The sequence below is a fragment of the Strix aluco genome, chromosome 2, assembly GCF_031877795.1.
Source record: "Strix aluco isolate bStrAlu1 chromosome 2, bStrAlu1.hap1, whole genome shotgun sequence".
NCBI lineage: Eukaryota > Metazoa > Chordata > Aves > Strigiformes > Strigidae > Strix > Strix aluco.
The window spans coordinates 33594223-33613200 of NC_133932.1; the positions used below are offsets into that span (position 1 = coordinate 33594223).

General features: G+C 43.6%; 1 protein-coding gene across 7 annotated transcripts in view; it reads right to left on the reverse strand.

The window, feature by feature from the left end:
- The window catches only part of TIAM1 (TIAM Rac1 associated GEF 1), a 189141-nt gene that overhangs the window by 34085 nt on the left and 136078 nt on the right, over nt 1-18978 (reverse strand). For all 7 annotated transcript variants that reach the window (XM_074814195.1, XM_074814198.1, XM_074814193.1 and 4 more), the window contains 4 exons: nt 13055-13159; nt 9042-9123; nt 3887-3973; nt 410-634 (listed from right to left, as the gene is read on the reverse strand). In XM_074814195.1, the coding sequence (XP_074670296.1) occupies nt 410-634; nt 3887-3973; nt 9042-9123; nt 13055-13159 (499 nt within the window). The remainder of the gene's footprint in view (nt 1-409; nt 635-3886; nt 3974-9041; nt 9124-13054; nt 13160-18978) is intronic.

Consider the following 18978-nt stretch of genomic DNA (forward strand, 5'->3'; position numbering starts at 1 on the left):
AGGGCTCCTGTGCTCCTGGCTAATCCCAGAGAGGGTGAACGCTCATCCCCCCTTCCTTTCCTGCTATAAATATATCCTGTGGGCAAATTCAGAGGTAAAGGCACCTCCTGAGCAGCCCAGAAGTGAGCAATTAGTTCTGCGACTTGCTGTAGGCACAACTAAATGATGTGACATGCATTTGGCAATGCCACATGTTTCACAGCCTAACCACGTACACAGTCACCCTTCACTGCTACCGTAGATTATACTTTACAGCTTCCAGAGCCCCATGTATTATCTGCCCAGAGCATTCAGACTGTAATTCCTCTCACTTCCACCATGGAAGTTACGTGCAGGGATCAATGGGATTACACCAGCACACTGTAAGCATGAATCCTCCTCCTGGTAATTTCTACATTGAACCCAATACCTTGGTTGCTCCCAGCAAACGTCAGTGCGCTGTCACTCAAGTCAGATGGGTTTTCCAAGCGACGTGGTGGTGGCTGCATCAGTTTCTGCCCTTCCTCTATCTCAGGATAGGTGCGCACGGTAAGACACAGCGAAGGCTGAACAAGGGCATCTTTCAGCAAAGCTGAGTCCAGATCCTCAGCAGCTTTCTTGTTAATCTCCACAATTTCATCGCCAGCTTTCAGGCCTGCAACACAGAAAGGAACAAGTAAGACTTGCACAGTAACACTTCTGTTGCCCACAGACATCAAGGAGCTCAGCTGGGTGTTTACGAAGTGCCAGGCAGTGTTATGTCTAGACATAAAGTAAACATTTATGACTGCAAATGATATTGAAATTTGATGGACTTCTGCGAGATCTGTTGTCAGGCTGGTACTCCAGTACCATCCCTAAGAGTGCGGTACCCAGGAAGATTTCCGAGGTGCTGCACAGAGGATGGGGGAAGGATGGAGTAGCTGGGCTGGCTTGCTTCTTGCTTTTAACTTTCCATACAAGTGAAGGCTTTTATTTGAAGTGGTCACCTACCTGTACACCTAGGTGAAGAGAAAACGTTTCCCACTCAGCCAAGGTGTATGGTGTAGGACTTCAGATAGCTTTCTCTCTGGCCCCCTCTGAATCATGTCTTAGCACATAAATCTTCAAAAGGCAAATTTTAGCGCTTGGTAAGTTAGTCATGGTTTTTTTCCAATCTGATTTCAGGAGTTATTTATAGCACTAGCGCCCAAGAGAAAAGGGGATCTGCAGAGGGAACAGCTGACTCTGCTCGCTTCAGGGGTGACACAGCGATGTTGACAAGACAATACGCAGCCCTCCGAGGTGCCGCAGGAAACCTGACCTTCCTCTGGGCCAGCCAGGCCCACTCTCTGACTAATAACAGCAAGCTGGACCAGGGTTTAATCAAATAATCTTTAGGGTCAGGCAGGCAGCCCCGTGCCCTGGCACACCAGCGCTGACAGCCCCGATTGTCAGAGCTGCTCCTGCCGCTGAAGCTTTTGTCTCTATTTGAGGGGGATGCCAGCAGTCCCCTGCAGGCATCCCCCCAGGAGCTGGCCCACTGGGAACACATACTCTGCAATGGCCGCCAACTCACCAACAGGACTGCTGTGGCATCCCAGTCACTATCCTGACATTTACAGGGATGAAAGCTGGAATTTACAGGGTCGAAAGAGCTGCTCTGTGAGGGTGACCTGCCCTTGTGCCATGCAGTCCTCTGGCCGGGCAATCATGCAAAAGACAAGTCTTGCCACTCTTAAAGCCCAGATGAAAGGCCTGACTCAATGAGCCTGAGCTGCAAGCAGAGCTCAGCTACGTCCTCCAGGGAACAGATTACCTACCCGCATTCAAGAAAGAAATGTGGAAGGGATGAGGCTAAAGAGCATCAGTCTTCTTTAGGAAAATTGAGATCCTTCTAAATGCATGTAATTGTGCCCAGAAAGTGTAGTGTGGTATGCAGTTTTGGAGAGAATAAAACAGACTAGATAGAATAGCTACAAAGTAAATGGACCATAAAATCGTATTTGAAACAAGGACAAAACAAAGCAAGTCAAGCATTTCGCATTATTTCATTTATTCTACTTAGTGATGCCATGTCATAACAGTAGCACATTAATATGCCTGCAACCATAAACATCGTATCTGGGGCCTCATTTACTCTTTGTAATCCTTGCTTTGAATCATTTGGGTTAAAGCATCATGTCTATCTCGGTACAATCAAGCACCTCAAATTCCAACAATGTCTAGCTAATGTAGACAAACAGAAAAAATAGAAAGATAGACCATAAAAATTATTAGGAGAAAATAAAATTTACATTTTCTAATTGGAGAAAAGATTGACAATGAAATACTGTATTTCTTCTGGTTAGACTTACTATAGGAAGTGCAGTCAATTGCAAACATGAATGTAAATAATGGGAGGAAGTGAGAGTTTTCCTCCCTGCTTTCTGCTAACTATGGGTATCTTGTCATAATATCCTGCCAAATACGGTCCATACAAAAGTGGCTTTTTATATCAATTATGAAGAGCAATATATCACTGAAAGTGTGTTTCAGCATTTCAGCCCTACAGGAGGCAGTCTGTGTTCATGCATTCATTTAAACTGTTGCTCAAACATTTTCTAAAAGCAAAATAAGGAAGCCCTGATGAACAAATCCCCCCCAATATTCTCTTTGCTCCCTACAGGAAGCCTGCAGAGTTTTATTTCCCTGTGGCAGGCTGGCAGAGAGCTGCCTCCAAGTCCCTGAATCCCCATCCTGTCAGCAAGGGAATCATATGGGGCTGAGGCGGGGTAAGGCCAGAAAGATGGTCTTTTCAAGCTCAATAAACATACACAGCAGCCTCCAGAACCACCTATGGGGTTTTCTTAAGTTAGGGTTAAAGGCTACAGCTGAGCAAAATGCCAGGCTCCTTGCAGCCAGAACCGTTTCCCCTCCCCTGCCCCCTGCTTCTTCCTTTCCAGCTTCTGTCTGCGCGGTTGTGTCCCTCCACTGTGCCACTTCTGCCACTTGCTTCACTGCAACACAAGCCAACTCTATTTGCTAGCAGGTCAGAAAACCCACCATGCCTTTCTGCCATGGCTCACTCAAGACAGTGAGCTGAATCAGCTCAGCAGAGTGCGAGCATCAGCACAAGGCAAAGGGCTGGAGCAGTTTGCAGCAGACCAGCCCCCATCGCTTTTGGCAACAGCTAACTGTTGCATAAGTTCTGCAAGTCCATATAACCACTCACCAAGAAAACTCTGAAGGTGTTTTTGAGGACTCTGTATACACTGAGGGGTTATGAAGAGATTGCGAGTCTTCTCACTCTTCACGCTCTCCATGTTATACTTCAAAATCCAGTTAGGTTTCAGTTGCCCAGCTCCCAGACGAGCCCATCCCATGACTGCATGAGCAGCAGGGCTGGCACATCAGAAAGGGCAATGAATGGGAAAAGCAGGAAGGGCATAGCAGTGTCAGGGTTGACCTCAGCTTGGGTAAGCTGCAGTTAAACCATATCCTGCTCTGCCTTGGGATGAGCCCAGCAGTCTAGTTATCTCTGCCAGCTTCTGGTCCAAGTGCTGTCATGCTTCCTGCAAAGGCTGGAAGCAAAACTAGAGGCAGTAATCCCAGCCACAGAGAGCACCATGATGACTTCTACTGTACCCGTTTATCTTGCAGTGACTGACTTCAGAGGGGCCCCTGCTCCTCTTCCTAGCTGCAAGGGACATGCTGACCCTGCTACATGCACAGCAACTCAAAATTCAGAGGTTGACTATATAGCATAGCTGATCCCAAGAGCAGAACAGGCATGTATTCAGTACGTAAGGTTCTTCCCAAAAGATCACGGTCTCTTTTGGACAGGGACCCTGGTTTGGTGTGTTCATAAAGCTCATATCCCAGTAAGCTCATGGTCTATACTAGGGTTAAATAAACAGTATCAAAGCCACTTTAAAAAGTCTTTTACCTTTCTTGAAAGCTAGGCCTGTCTCTTTGACGCCATTCACATACAGCCGACGAATCCCTTCTTCTTCCACAGAGGACAGAGAGAAACCTAGGGAGATACCCAGTGAGATGGTTAGAAAAAGCCAACCACTTCCAGTGTGTCCTAACAACCGCACACACTACAGGTAACGCTGTGCTGTCCCTGCAGCAAGAAGTTAAGAATTCCTCCCTTCTTTCCCTTAAACCTTTACAAACATGAAGGTGAAGTTAAAAAATGAAAGCAGCTTTAACAAAAACCTGAACTGAATTTCTGAGTTTATATACAAATCATCTACAGCTTTATCTGAGGATACCACAGCTGCAAAACATTGGAACAGGCTTCCAATTCTTTTGCCACGAAAGGTCACTTCAAGAAGTTTTGCTGTTTGCAGACAAAAGCTGCACAGAGCTGTGGTTTGTGACCCAAACCAACAAAAGCCAGGAAATGGAGAGCTATGGCTGACATGACATCCTGAACTCAGACAAGGCAAAACAGCTCCTGCTAAAGCAGAATGCCAACTTTTACTTTTTTTAATCCCTGGACTGGACAAGTTTGTAAAAATGACACTTTCCCTTTTCCCCTTTCTTTTCTCAGCTGCTCCAGGCACGACCTGTTATTTGCCAGGTCTCAGCTCAGCACACATTTTCATAGCCACATTACAGACCCGCAAAAGAGCCTTAAAATGGAAGTACTGACACAGCCTTAATTTAAACAGTGCAAATGGTACTGTTACTTTGGGGTTTGGTGATTTTCTTGCCATTTGTTTGACACTGTGTAAGAAAACAATGTGTAAAGGAAGTACAATGTGGTTAGTTAAATACGGTTTGTTTATTTACTGTTGAGAGTTATCTAAAGCAGAACATTTGCCTTTCTGAAACTCCATTACTCCCTAAATGGGTGTAGGCAACCATTTGCTCTCTCTTTTTCCTACTAGAAAAACATTTACAAAGCTCTGGGGATTTGACATGGAATCAGCCACCAGCCGAGAGGTGCAGATGTGCTAGGAGCCTATTCTGACTTTAGGAGTCCCTTCAAGTTGATGCTTATGGATGAGAAGTTATTTTTTCATCCATCATTTAAAAAAAAAAAAAAAAGAAATGAGGGGGAAGAATGTGGCAGCCTAGAAGCGAGGAACATATGGCCCTTCATGACTTACTGAGCTACTTGGAATCTCTATGTGAGCTCCTCAGCCTGAATAAAATGAAATTTGTGAAGCTTACTCAACGCACAAACTTTGGCAGAGAGAAAGACTCTCAACTAAACAAAAGAGCAGCTGTAAAATATAGTAGTTATTGGTTTTCATCACCACAAAGCCTACCTGGAAAACCCTTAACCAGAAGATTAGTGGAGCATGCCCAAGACTGCAGTTTGAGTCAGAACAAATTATCAGTTACTACTACTATCACCCTTTTGCAACAGAAATGCTGTTTTGCAGCCAACTACCATACAGTTAAATCAAGGCTGAGTTGCACCTCAAGTTCTTGCTGTGGCTAACTGTGAAGAGATTAGCATGCCCAAGCAGTCCCAAGCTCCCATTCTCCTTCATGAGAAGACCTCTGCCTCCTCCAATCTGTCAGGGAGAAGTGCATGTGTAGTTGCTTTTTAATTCATCTTTCAGTCAGAAAAACCCCCATGAATCCTGAGCAGTAATTACTGGCAGAACGGGTGTAAGGAGCAATTACACACGTTGTCATCAGCTTTAAGAGATGAGAGATGGGCAACTGGCCTTGAAGCGGTCATTTCACAAATACACTTAACTCCTCCACAGACAGGGTATGTGACCATACCCCAAGCACAGATGAACTGTTTTATTTCCGCCATTGTGATAGTGGCTGGATCTCGTAAACAATTTGAAGCAGCGTGCCTGTCCCACTGCAGTGCCGGTGCCAGTGCTTTCATTGTCATGTAGTAAAGCAGAGCAGGGAACTCATCCAGATGAGAAATACCTCAGTCAAGTGTGTGTGTGTGTGTATATACGTATGTGTAGTTTGTATATACAGATGTACAGTTTCCATCTGGCTGAAATCTGCAGGTGCTCCACACAAACACGTGTACTGGCATTGCATGAGAAGAAGGGCAGGAGTGGGTGGAAGCAACAGTGATTGCAAAAGCTGGCATCACTGCCAAAAAGATTATTATCAAACTGTGCGTGGACTCTGAAACACAGGTGTGAAGAGATGGGTGGTGACCCAGACAGAGCCTTTTATTTCACTGCAAAGTTTTGATGACAGGAGAACAAAAGCCTGCACCTATGAGTGCACATGGCCTCACCGAACCAGCACAGTACCTGAACAAATCTGCCTCCACAAAATTACCTTGGCACCCTGAGACAGACAGTTGCTAACAAAAATGCCAGTATATTCCTGGCACATACAGGAGCTGGAAGCAATAGGTCCTTACTGCTGATGCGCCTTGATTCCTGCCCACACAACCTTTGCAAAGAGGCAAGAACGTATGTGCCCACGCATCAGTAACTGCATCACATTGACAGATCTAACACTGGCAAGGTCCGACACACTGGCCAGACACTCCAGGAATGCCTCTTACTACAGGCACACTGGTGGGAGTAGAAATGTTCCCAGGCGAGCTTTCCCTGAAACACACTGCTCCGTCCACTTTATGTCACTTGAACACATCACGATGGCGAAGCCGCTCCAAAGTTCTGCTAATGCCTGAAAGGGCAGCTCTGCCCCCAGCACCAGGATCTCCTAGCTGGCCCAAAACAGCTTGCAAAGCCAGCAGACAGCTATTCACTTCTTTTATTATCTTACCTTTCTGCCAGGCTAGTGAGCTGAACTGGCCTAATTGCACCCTTAGTGAAAGCATTTCACCTCCCTATCTTTGATACCATGTCTGCTAAATGGAGATAACAGCACTAAGTCTATATTGTTGGGATTAATGAATAGCTGCTTGTGAAGTATCTTGAAAATTCAAGGTGATTTACAAGTATTATTATTGCTATAGCTGGAATACTAGCAACAGCAACAGGTAATGTCACTAATGATTTTCATAATCTCATCCATTTTCAAAATGAAGACTTTTCTAGTTCTTCTGGAGGAATCAAGGCACAGGGAATTTGGACATGTTTTTTAAATGGGCAAGTATGAGGACTTGTACAAAGTAACACGGAAAAAACAAGTAATCATCAGAATAAAAAGTCCCTTAGTCCCCTAGACATCCGTTGCAGTACTGGCTCCTGACCCTGCTCCCAGCACTTGTTGAAGTGCTTGTGAGAGGCTGAGGCCCAAGCACTGCCCAGCTGACTGAGAACCAACCTCAAAGGCAGACCTGCTCACATAAAGACTTAGGCAGGTGCTTAGATCTTTGAGACTGTGCGGTCACGTTATTGATTTAGGTTCTTCTCAAAACAAAACCAGTAGCAAGAACCCTTAAGCAATCCTGTTAAAAAGAATCTATGCCAAAACTTTAAAGCTCTCATCTTTGTGTTGCCATAGCTCGTGAATGTGCTGTAGCTTTCCCTCTGGATTGTAAAAGCATGTATTGGCAATGCTAATTCTGTAAAGAGACTAGAAGAACCAAAAACTCAAATGTACCTAACATACAGGATGGGAAAGAATCTCAGGGGGAAACCCAGTCTTCCCCAGCACCAAAACAGGATCAACAATTCACCTCTGCTCCCCCACACACACGTATTTCAGCACACACTTGCCACTTTATGAACACATACATAGTACTGTTTCTATGAGACATGTACAGACTACAGAAATGCTGCTGCCAATTAGGGTCAAAGTAAGTTTTGCCATTTTCTTTCAATGAGAGCAAAGTCAGCTTTTTTGGGGTGCATTTAGCATTCACGCCCTGCAGGGTCGGAGCCACTGAACAGATACATCCCATGTCTCACACAGCTGATCTCATTTCACAGGACATGACAGTGCATTTCACGATCTTTCCCATCCATCACTTAAAAAAAAAAGAAGAAAAAGAAATATACAGAAAATGCCACAATCCCCCTAACTCTTGCAGTGCTTTCAGGCACAGCATAATTATCAAACCTAGGGCCATTGCTGTGCTGGTTAATATTTCTTTCTTAGGCCTTCAATATTCAAACCACAAGTCAGTACCACTGCTTTGTAGAAGAGCTCAATATTCAAATGGCCTACAGCTGTATAATAAGCAGTTTGGGGATTCAGAATTATTCTAGTCATTAAAACAGATAAACAGTAAAAAGATGCAGATTGGCTTCCCGCAGGGTAGGTTGCACAAATAACTTTAAAATACACTACAGAACTGTAATTGCCAGACCAAAGGGCAAACTTGCCAGGCTGGAGGTCTGTAACTTGAAATACTTGAAAGCTAAGAAATATGACCACCCCCACGTAAAGATTAGGGATTTTGCTGTAATTACACAAGTAGAACTTCCTCTGCTTCATGTTTTGTGCACAGATCTGTACATGTCAGATTCCGGCTCCATGAGTCCATGGTGCATCCTTGAGGGCTGGGTGTGCAGTGGGGTCAGGCTCCCCCAGCCTCAGGAACGTCGGGGAGAGACAGGGACCCACACTACGTGCCTCTGGCAGGCGGGGAAAGGGACCAAGCAGCCTCTCCTGGGACAGCTGCCCAGATGCAGACCTCGAGATGCCTCCCACCCACAGCGATCCTCTTGGCTGCATCCCTGCCATCACACTTGGTGGAAGGAGTGAGGAAGGGGAAAGCCTTCTAGGCTGCTGGCAGTGGCAAGCCGCAGCGGCAGCCCTCCCCCAAGCCCCACTGCAGGGCCCCTGTGAACACCACGATGCAGGCATTCGTGTAAGATGTGACAACTGGCAAAAGATGCTGTTTTCCACCAGCGCTCAGTTGCACAACCTCTGTAGGTGGTGTTTTGAGAAACTACAAGAACAAGAAAACATTTGTCCTTTCTGCCACTGTAGCTCTCATCAAAGAGCTGCACTTCCTACAGCTCAAGCACCAGGAAAAACAGCATTCAGTGTGCTACAAATAAAGCTGTCCTGCTTCAGGGCAGGGGAGTGAGCTTTCTGTGGATGGCACAGGAATCAGATGAGCTCTTCTTACTGCGTTCAACAGGCCTTTCAGGTATATCAATGAATAGCAAGCAAGAGCCTGCTCACACTAGAACTGACTTGGTAGAAAAATAAGAACAAATCAAGGAGAAACTCACCGTATATATCAGAGGATGCATCAGACTTCTCTATTTGAATGTGCTGCGTAATTTTCTGACAGATTTCTATTTCTTTGTACAGCTGAACAGAAAAAAAAGACACAAAAATATTACATATCAATTGTAATCATTTTGAACAGGTTGGGTTTTTCTAATTGCAAGCGGAAGAAATGGACTGTGGTCATTATTTATCAAACAGTTTTTCTCCCCATGTGTGAGATGCATTAGTAGTGTCACTAAGCTTTACTGTTAGAAAACAGTTACAGAGGAGGAAGCAGTGTTTTACCTCCACCACCATAAAAGCAAAGATACCTCTATTTCACTCAGTCAATACCATTTTCAGTGCACAAGAAACAGAGCTTCTATTCCTGTTTTCATATTTTATGGGTAGTCATCATTTAATGTTTTTATATTATTTTGATTAAGACATTGCAGGAATTCAATTATTCAGTAGTATTAAAATCACAATGTGGGATTTTGCTTCTTAAATACTTTTCTCAATTGTTAGAAGACTATCAGATTTGACATGCAGCTCCTCCTTAGCATGAAATTTCACCTTTAACATGTTTTTATTTGTACCAAAAAAAGCCTCCATGTCTTTGAAATGGTCATTAACATCCTTCCTGGGAGACCAGCACAAATTCACACCCAGGTAATAACCCAGAAGCCTACCAGGAAGGTGCAATTCAGTTGGCCTTTCAGGAGTCAACCCCTCAGCAGGGCTACACCCCTCCACCACAGCTCACAGGTTTTAAATTACTTACATTCTCTTGTCTTGTGTGGCTCACTATTGCACCCAGGTCCTGCCCCAGCTCGGAACAAAGAATCTTGTACTTGGGGGGGGGGGGGGGTGGGGGTGGGGGGGGGGGGGGGGGGGTGCAGGGGCTGTCATCCCACCTGAGGCAGGGAAATTCTGCTTTTGCAGACAATGTCAGGTATTTAGAAGCTCGGAGCTGACAACTTTAGGAGTCAGTCCTGACTTATTCCTTGTAAGACAGCCTTGACACACTGGAAACCTCTGGCTCATCACAGGTTTTAAGCTGTTTTTTCCACAGCACAGATTAGCATTTAAGTAACAAACCATCTTTTCATCTTTGGAAAAAATCATACTCACAGGTGAATGAGAGCCCACAGGTAAATAGTAGTTTTCTTTACATGCTGGTATGAGTGTGTAAAAAAGCAATTCACAATAGCTAACTTTTTGAAACTAAGTGACATCAGTGTTTGGACCGAAGTATTTAAACCAATTCTTTAAAAAATAAAGAGTAACTCATTAGTAAAGGGTTTCCTTAATAAAAATATAACTTTATCTCCTGCTTATAACAGCACTTACACATCTGTTTGACTGCAAATATTAGGTATTATGGAACAGAAATATATCCATTTAAATGGTTGTATATAGTAAAATAAAATGAGGATGCCATGCTAACAATATTTTTAAAGTGCAGTTTTCAAATATAGGAACATATTGTTCAGAACTTGAAAAAGTGTCAAATGACATTTACAAAAACCTCTGCTAAATTTCAGCAAGGGTTTTAACAAGAGGAGAAAGAAAAAAAGGAGCGAAAATAGCAGTATTTTCAGAACAGAACATGTGACTGATCCCTGCAGTCATCTAAACTGAGCATGCAGGACCAAGGCGGACAGCCGACAAGCTCTGGCAGGGATACAGGAGTCACTTGCTGCCTGCATCCCAAAGTGCTGTTTTCAAGCAAGAACCTCTACTGAGTGGGAGGCAAATAACTGGAATGTACAGACTGCACCTGAGCTGCCCAAACCAGAGAGCCAGTCTGACAGTAGCCCTGAGATGCTGCTTGCATTTCTGTGCCCTTTGGACCCACCTGCCCAACACCACGGGCAGGTAGCATATTTGGGCTATGGTGGCTCATGCCAGGAAGCTGCCGGCCTGGTGGGCACCATGGGCTCGTGGGGGAAACCCCCTCTGGACCCGGCGTGGGGCCCAGGGCTCTGCATGGAAAGGTTTGATAGCAATACCCGGAGCATCCCAGGGAGGTTGCTAAGCACCAGGGAGCGCCCAGGGACAGGATTTCTTCCTGACAGAAGCAGCATTGCCCCTTTGAGCTGCTCCAGTCTCTCATGGTGCTTCTCATAGCAGCTTTGGGATATCATAATCATCACCATTATTATTATTATTGTTGATATTATTATTATTTCATTACTGTTATTATTATTATTAGTGGTTTCCCCCCACCCCTGCCCTCAACATCTCCTCTTCCTTGCCCTTTTCCTCTACCACTTTTGTTCTTGCCCCAGCACCCTGTCCCAGGGCTCCCTTTTCCAGTAGCCCCAATGCCTTCACCCCAGCCTCATTCCACCTGCAAGATTTTCGGGGATGCCTCTGGTCTCCTGCTTCCATCTAGAAGTGCCATCCTATCCAAAGTAAAAAGTCTGGCACAGCAAGCTTCAGCCAAAACACTCCAACACTTAGTTTTCAATAAAAGGTGCTTAAAAGTATAACTGCCTGGTACAGCACCTAATGTTAAATACTCTCCCCTGAGCCCCTAGTAACATTTTTAACACATAATAACCTGAACTCGTGAATTTTTGAAAGACTGTGTTAACACACAAAGCATCACCATTAATGTTTTGGAGAGAAATGGAATATGGATATTTAATCTCCATTTATTTAAATATGTATGATACATTCTGCAAGAAAAACAAGTAGCATCCTAAGAAATTACTTTTCTGCAGTAATGTATGTCTGTAAAAGCATTTTAGTAGATGGAAGATAGCTCTAGCAAGGTGACATCAACATTAGACAACATTATAAACAGCTATTCAGAAGACTAAAATAGAGGCATTATTTTTATCATACTGCACCAGAATCATTTAATTAAACACTTAAATAAAGTAACTAAAATTTTCTCATGAAACAAGCACACAAACACTAGCAAAAATACAAATGTGTGTTGTTTCAATGTTACTACATTAGATATAACCCTGCAGCATCTATCTATATTATAATCTTTCAGCATGTACACAGTCCCACTGAGTGTAGAGCTTTGGTTTAATTTTTTTTTTTCAGAATGAACAATAACTGATGACTATGTCAATCCTACATCCTCTCAACATAAGACAAGTCACCGAAGTCCTTCCAGGCACTGAAAGCTAGAATCTCTCTCTTCTGAGTTTTAATTTTTCCCACGTTTCACTTCCCAGTCTTAGTACTTCACTAGGACTTTCTCACTCTTTTTTTTTTGTTGACAGTGTTAATGATAAAACCCAGAACTTCTTCACCAAATGAACAAAAACATCCATAACTGGCCAAGTTTTACTTTTTATAAATAAAACAGCCACCAGTGAAAAGGACTTTAAAAAGCTTTACAGCGTGCATGTGTAAAATCATAGAGTTAAACCATGACACTAATTCTGTTTGGTCTTTTTTTTAATCTCTCATTTCAAAATTTCTTTGAAGTCTGCTCTTGAGATGAATGATATGAAAACATCCAACTGAAGCAATTAGGAAAGTATATTCTCACACATAACTCCAGAGCTTTTTAACCTCAACATTTACCTTCCCATTTAGGAAAAAAAACCAAAACAAACCCCAAACAAACAACAAACAAAAACCACAACTATTGTGCATTTTCCCCCTCTTTAAAAATCAGGCAAAGTGATCCAAACAAGACATATTCAGTCCTCAACACTATGTCTTTAAAACCACCAAGGACAATATGAACAACAGGAAAAAGCAACCTTGAGAGAGTTAATCTTAAATGTATGTTACAGTGACTTTCACACATTACCTGTGGCTGTTCCTCCTCTCTCTCTTCCACCCAGACGCATCCACAAACATAAGCTAAACAGCAGCTCTCTCCTCAAGATGAAATGTTTGGAGAGATTACTTTACTGTAGGCCAATTTGCTATGGTCTACAAAGCACTATAATTGCAAGCTAAAAAGCATAACTCTGCATATGACAAATGTCAGATAAACACTAATTAATAGTGTCCTATCAGGTGTCATTTAATTTTGCTCAGTAGGTAGCATTACCAGTTCATAGATATCCTCTTCTGGCTTTGGTACATAAAATTGGATCTGGTTTTCAATCAGGAATTTAAGACGCAGGTAGTGAGCAGAGTGATCCAGCTGGTGTGTCTGCAAGAAACGGAGAAGAGGCCTTAGAAGAGAAAAGCAATGGCTCACATCATCTATACTTAGAGAATGGCCTAACACTCATAGGAAGAAAAATGCCCCAGCACAGTCTTTCACAAGAGGCCCATGATCTCCTAACCTGAACAAGAACCTGAACTGCCTCCCCAGGAATAAGCATCCATTAACCACTGACCAGGATGACAAGGGCAGTGCTAGTATTCTAAGCAGCCTCTTTGGTTCTGCTTATTTGGCAGTTCTGCTCCCTCCTCTGTTATTGCAGAAATAAGCAAACACTACTACAGCAGAAGACTCAGAGCATACCTTTGTATCAAAGGACATTTAAAATCGCAAGGAGGAAAATAAATGTTCTTCTAACAGAGAAAAATGTAACAGGAGTTTTTTCTGTTTGTTTTGGGTTTTTTAGCATCTTCATCATTTAGTGGGTTAAGTATGATGTGGTAAATTTCAAGCAAGGTTAATACAAAAAAAATATCTCTACGTCCTCTAAATTCAAAACAGCTCAGGATACACTGGCTTTATAAGGCTAAAAGAAGCCAAGAGTCACATACTGAATTACATCCCAGTGGAAACAGGTCACACCATTTTAATGAATTAGTTATAATTAGCTGAAGATACAGCATTTGGTCTGGGAGATGTTAACGACCTTTTCTCAGCATGATTAATAAGCTTGATTTAAGCAGAGGTTAATGCAGTGTGTAATCAAAACACATTAGAATTATGATAAACACAAAGGATGTCATTCAGAAGTTACTTTCAAAGTTCTTAAACTGTTGACTAAAACTAATGAAAAACCCCAAAGTGATTCACAAATACAGGAGGTAAATCCTCCTCACTGTCACTTTTGAAATCCTATTATTATATGCTTTTAGACATTGGCCTTTTCATTTTATACAAGCAAATTACCAAAGTTTCCTAGGTTGTACTAAAAAAATGGCTCATCTGAAAATTCATGCAAGAATGTCATTATTGCCTATTTATTATGCTTTTTAAAGCCTCGCTTATCCAGTTCAAGCCAAGCAGATGATACACTGGGACTCAGCTGACTGATCACACAGCACAGATGATGAGTCATGTACACCGAGTGACCTGTGGAAAAGATCACACACTGACCTAGCAAACCTTTCAGCAAATACTCAGAGAACAGTGAATGCTTTTGAAATTCCAGATTAGCCAATGAATAAAAAAGAGCTACCAATAAGAAGAAAAAAAAGACAGACAGATCTATTGCTGCACTCTACACAGCACTACATTCAAATATATCCAGTTCAAAGACCAAATTATGCTTATATGAAATCGAGTATCTGAAATGGAATAACCTCTGTAATCCGGACAAATACTTAGTTAATTAAATAAAGAATTTGAAATCTATCAAGGGCCAAAATAAAAATAGCTGAATGTAGGAGATCCTTGTCCTCTCCCCTTTTTTTCTTTTTTGATAAAATATTTTGCATGCTTTGCTCATTGTTTAGTGACAGTTTTCACTTGTTCTCTTACATGTACACATGTACAAACATCCCAGAAATTAAAGAGAAGCATAATTGGCTTTAATGGTTCAGAAATGGCACAGAGAAATACTAGATTAGTTTCTGGTCGGATTAGTTTACTAGCCCTAGACACAAACTGAAGAGTGCCTTGCATACCAATTAAACAAAAACATACAGAGGAGACATAAACCCACAGACTGCACATCCCACATCCAGAGGGAGAAGTCTGTGCTAAATCTCTCTGGAAGTCAATGAAACACTTGAGCCATTTACAGTAAAGCCGGTGGGGAAAAAAATATCTATGTGGAAAAACCATCCTAGCAGAAAAAGGAGCTACGCAACCTGGCAGCCTCCTCCTGCCACCATGGTGTATGTTCCCATGGTCACCTGTGTTGAAGTTCTCATGCGCGTGCTTCATTTCATGAAGAATCAGGCCACACTGGTCAGCCAGACCTGTGCCGACAAGCTACATGTCATCGGCTAAAGCCCAGGGTTGGGAGAAAGCCCCTGTCTGCAGCTGGGTATCCATGTCACTTCCAACAGCGACTCTGAACGTCCTCCTCTTGCAGAGGAGACCCAAAGGGACGCTTTCCAGCCTGCCCCAGGCCAGCAGAAATCACAACCTGTTGTAGAGGGACATGAATTTACCCAGTCTGGGGCCTCCAGCCATTGGGCGCAGGCCAGGAGCTGCCTTAGCTGCATTGGCAGGGCAGGGAGCCCACGCTCAGTCACCCCAGGCTCCCCGCAGGGTGGGGGGCATCCCACCACTGCCAGTTCAGAGCCACCAGCCGCCCTGGGGCAGGGGCAGGGGCAGGGTGTGCTCAGGCCTGCCTGCAACCCAATCCACAGCCTGCACCCCGATAGCATCTTAAAAGAGCAACCTTCCCCGCAGGCGGCAGCTTGGTCTATCATCCCGGTGGTCAATGACAGGGCTTCTGCCTGCTTTGATATGGGCACTGCATCAGGCGTGGAGGCGACCCCTGACGCCTCCATTTTCACACCTGTCTTGCAGGGACATTTGCTTACAAGAAAATTGTGTGTGCTGGCCATTTTAGAGAGCAGAAGGGAGACAAACGCAAGATGACCAATGCTGCAACTGAAGCCCTGAACTATGCCAGAGCACAGCATCGTCTAAAGAGGTCACCGGACAAAACTCACATCTATTTTGAGCCACTCATTTCTTCCAAGAAACACCATCAACCAGGCTGGATGCCATTCATCCACTACACTGCAATCTCATCCAAGTCTGGCCAGGAGAGTCATCACCATGAAAGCTGTGATGGTGCAGCACATGAGCCACACCATTTAGTTAATTAACATTTGTATAGCTGCAGCAAGGCTTTTTCTACCTCGAAATTTTACCTTAGTTAAACTGTTTAAAATAGGGGAACCATTTTCTACTGAAGTGAAGGGAAAAGGTCCTCTTAAAGTGCACACGGCCAGTCTGCCCTAAAAGCCATACCATTAACCCACTTTTTTTGTTGCTGGTCTAGCTACATCCATATGCAGGAAGGTGGGAGAAGAAACAGGGCTGCTTTAATGATATTAATATCCTTTCGAGACCACCCAAAATACCTTTTAGCAGTCCAAATAAGCTTCTTGGTTTATTTATTTCTCTCCTAATAACTCTGGCTATGTCTGGACTAAATTAAGCAGCTAACCCAATTTAAAGCACAACCCGACAGCTTAACCAACATGCTCTTGAAGAAAAATTTACAGCCTGGGGTGTGATCCCATTCAACAGGCTCCACGTGGTGTAGCGGGTGGGCACACAACCCAAACTATTCATCCATTTCATCTCCCTTCTAGTTAAAGCGAAGGACAGGCATATTCTTTCAGCTTGGTGGGGGAGAGCTTCATTAGCACTGAAATGACAGCATCACAGAAACACGCTAGCCATCCCACCGTATTACTCTGGCTTCACACTTGTGTGGCCCAATTTTTTTCAGGAGGAAAACACCAGCTCAAAATCAAAGTAGGCCTGCAGAGCATCAGGCTTAAGTAGCTTCTCAGACTTTGAGCACAGACCCAGAGACATGGGGGAAATCTGCTTCTTGCCCATCACACAGGTCTGTTTGAAAAATGCAAATCATGATAAAACAGAACCTTTTCTGATTCTCACTTTTTATCCAGTTCAGTCAAAAGATTAAATGCCTTGTAGTCTTCTATGCTTGATTTTTGGTGTTATTCTCTCCATCCTGGCTCTGCCTAAATCCATGTGTGTGTGTTTCTACTCAATTTTAAGACATACCATTATACAAATGTTAGTAATACATATACACATGTTCACACTGATCAGTATTATCCATAGGAAACAATTTAATGCATATACACTGATTTTTCCTGCCTTCCAAGTGCTGTTATTAGTTAAATCTTAGGAGAAATCTTCAAGAAACCATTTTAAAACATGCTTTAAACTCTCCTCCCACCAATCTTGAATCATAAAAGTGTCACAAAGCAGCCTCCAAAACCTAACTTGCTGGATAATAACAAGCAGCAATGCTAGTGTAAGAACACATTTTCTACAATTACTTGAGTGCACTTAATGTTCTCCAACAGAATAATCAAGCCCAGTTTAATAGCACAGATAGATTTAACCACATCTACAAACATGAAGAGGTTTATATGAAATGTAGATCTTGAAATGTTTACTATACCAGAACTTGACTGGTTCTCAGATGGCAGATGGCAAACTGATGTGAAATGATGTGGATCAGATATTAAAGGGGAAAAAATGAGCTGAATGCAAGAGACAGAAGAAAGAGATTGATTATTAAATGCTACAGAAAAGAAAGCATTCATCAGTGTTTTCCAGACTGAAAACTCTTATGGAAAGGAAAGAAACAGATAATAGCTCTTCAAAAAACAAACACTCATCCACCTCCCCTTCTCCTTATACACTGCCACCCACAGCAATCACACAGTGAGAGACCAGATTCTCAGCAGGCACCTACTGAAACCAGTGGAGTTACACCAACTTACTCCAGCTAAGGATTTGGCCCACTGAGTTAATCACTCTTACCCAAAGGAAAATATAAATCCTAAAAATAAACCATTACTAATAATGTGTCATCCAGCTTCCCTATTATGTCTCTCTCCAAAAATGTCATCTTTTCCTGAATACAATGAAGAGCTTTCACAAGCTGCAGCACTCTTTAATAGTGCACCTGGCAGAGAGATGAGCACACTGTATAATTATGGCAAACAAATGCCTTTCTCTCACCTTCCCTCTCTTTGGAAGCACATGCAACATGTTCTAAAAGTCCCCAAAGTTAAGCTCTTAATAGTAATAAATGTTTTCTTTTCTTTTGCTGTTGTTGTTGTACAAAAGAGGACTCACTTTTCAGAACAGCACGTGACACGAGTTGGGTCTAGTTTGCAGTCAGCCCGTTAGGAGAAAACATACATTATGTAGCTGCCAGAACTGAAAGCTTGTATTTAATTTGTCAAAGCTTTCAACTTCTCTGCTGAGATGTAACTCTTTTTAATGGCCAATGTCTCCTATACTTTATCTTGCAAAGAAATCCAGGTGGCTTTTCTTCCACCACTCCCCAAATGCAGATAAAAGCTTTCCTCTCTCTTCCCTCCCACCACCTACACAAGGTGAGTCTGACTCCGCAATGTGGGCAGCAAACACAGGCACCTTCTCCTACTCCTGGTGCTGCTGTTTTCTCTGTGCCTTCCTCCCCCACGCCAACTGGAGGGGAGGAAGCAGCAGGGGGAAGGAAGAAGGAACAGCACCTGGAAACAGGACAACCTGGCACCTGGGAAGGGGTGAGATCACCCCGCTCACCTGGCAGAGGAGGGAACGGGCCATGGGAGGGCTTGGCAGAGGTGGGGGAACCCGGGTGGTTGGGCAAGGACAAGGCAGCTGCACCACGTGCTATACGGGGTCCAGTGAAAGGAAGCGGGCTGGAGGCCAGGATGTTGGGGAGCAGATGGGGAGAGGAGAAGGGTCCTGCACATAGCTTGGTCTCCAGTGGAGGGGGAGTGGGTGTGTGTGTGTGTACGTGAGAGGTGGCAGCAGAGACAGGCACTGCAGAGGCTCACGCACAGCAGCCAGAGTGGTAAAGGCAAAAACTAGTCCGCCTTCCTCTCCCTACACCCATGCCAAGTTTAGCTGCACCTGTAGGAATTTTTCTTGTGTGGTGCTAGTATGAGAATTCTGGTATAATTCATGTTTTTCATCTAACATACAACTGATCCCCCAGCACAGTGCAGTCTGATCACTGGCATATGAGAAAAGTTGCTATGAGGTTCAACTGAAAGGGCTCACTCAGGGTTGTAGACACTTCACCCCGCTCCAGGGCACGCTCG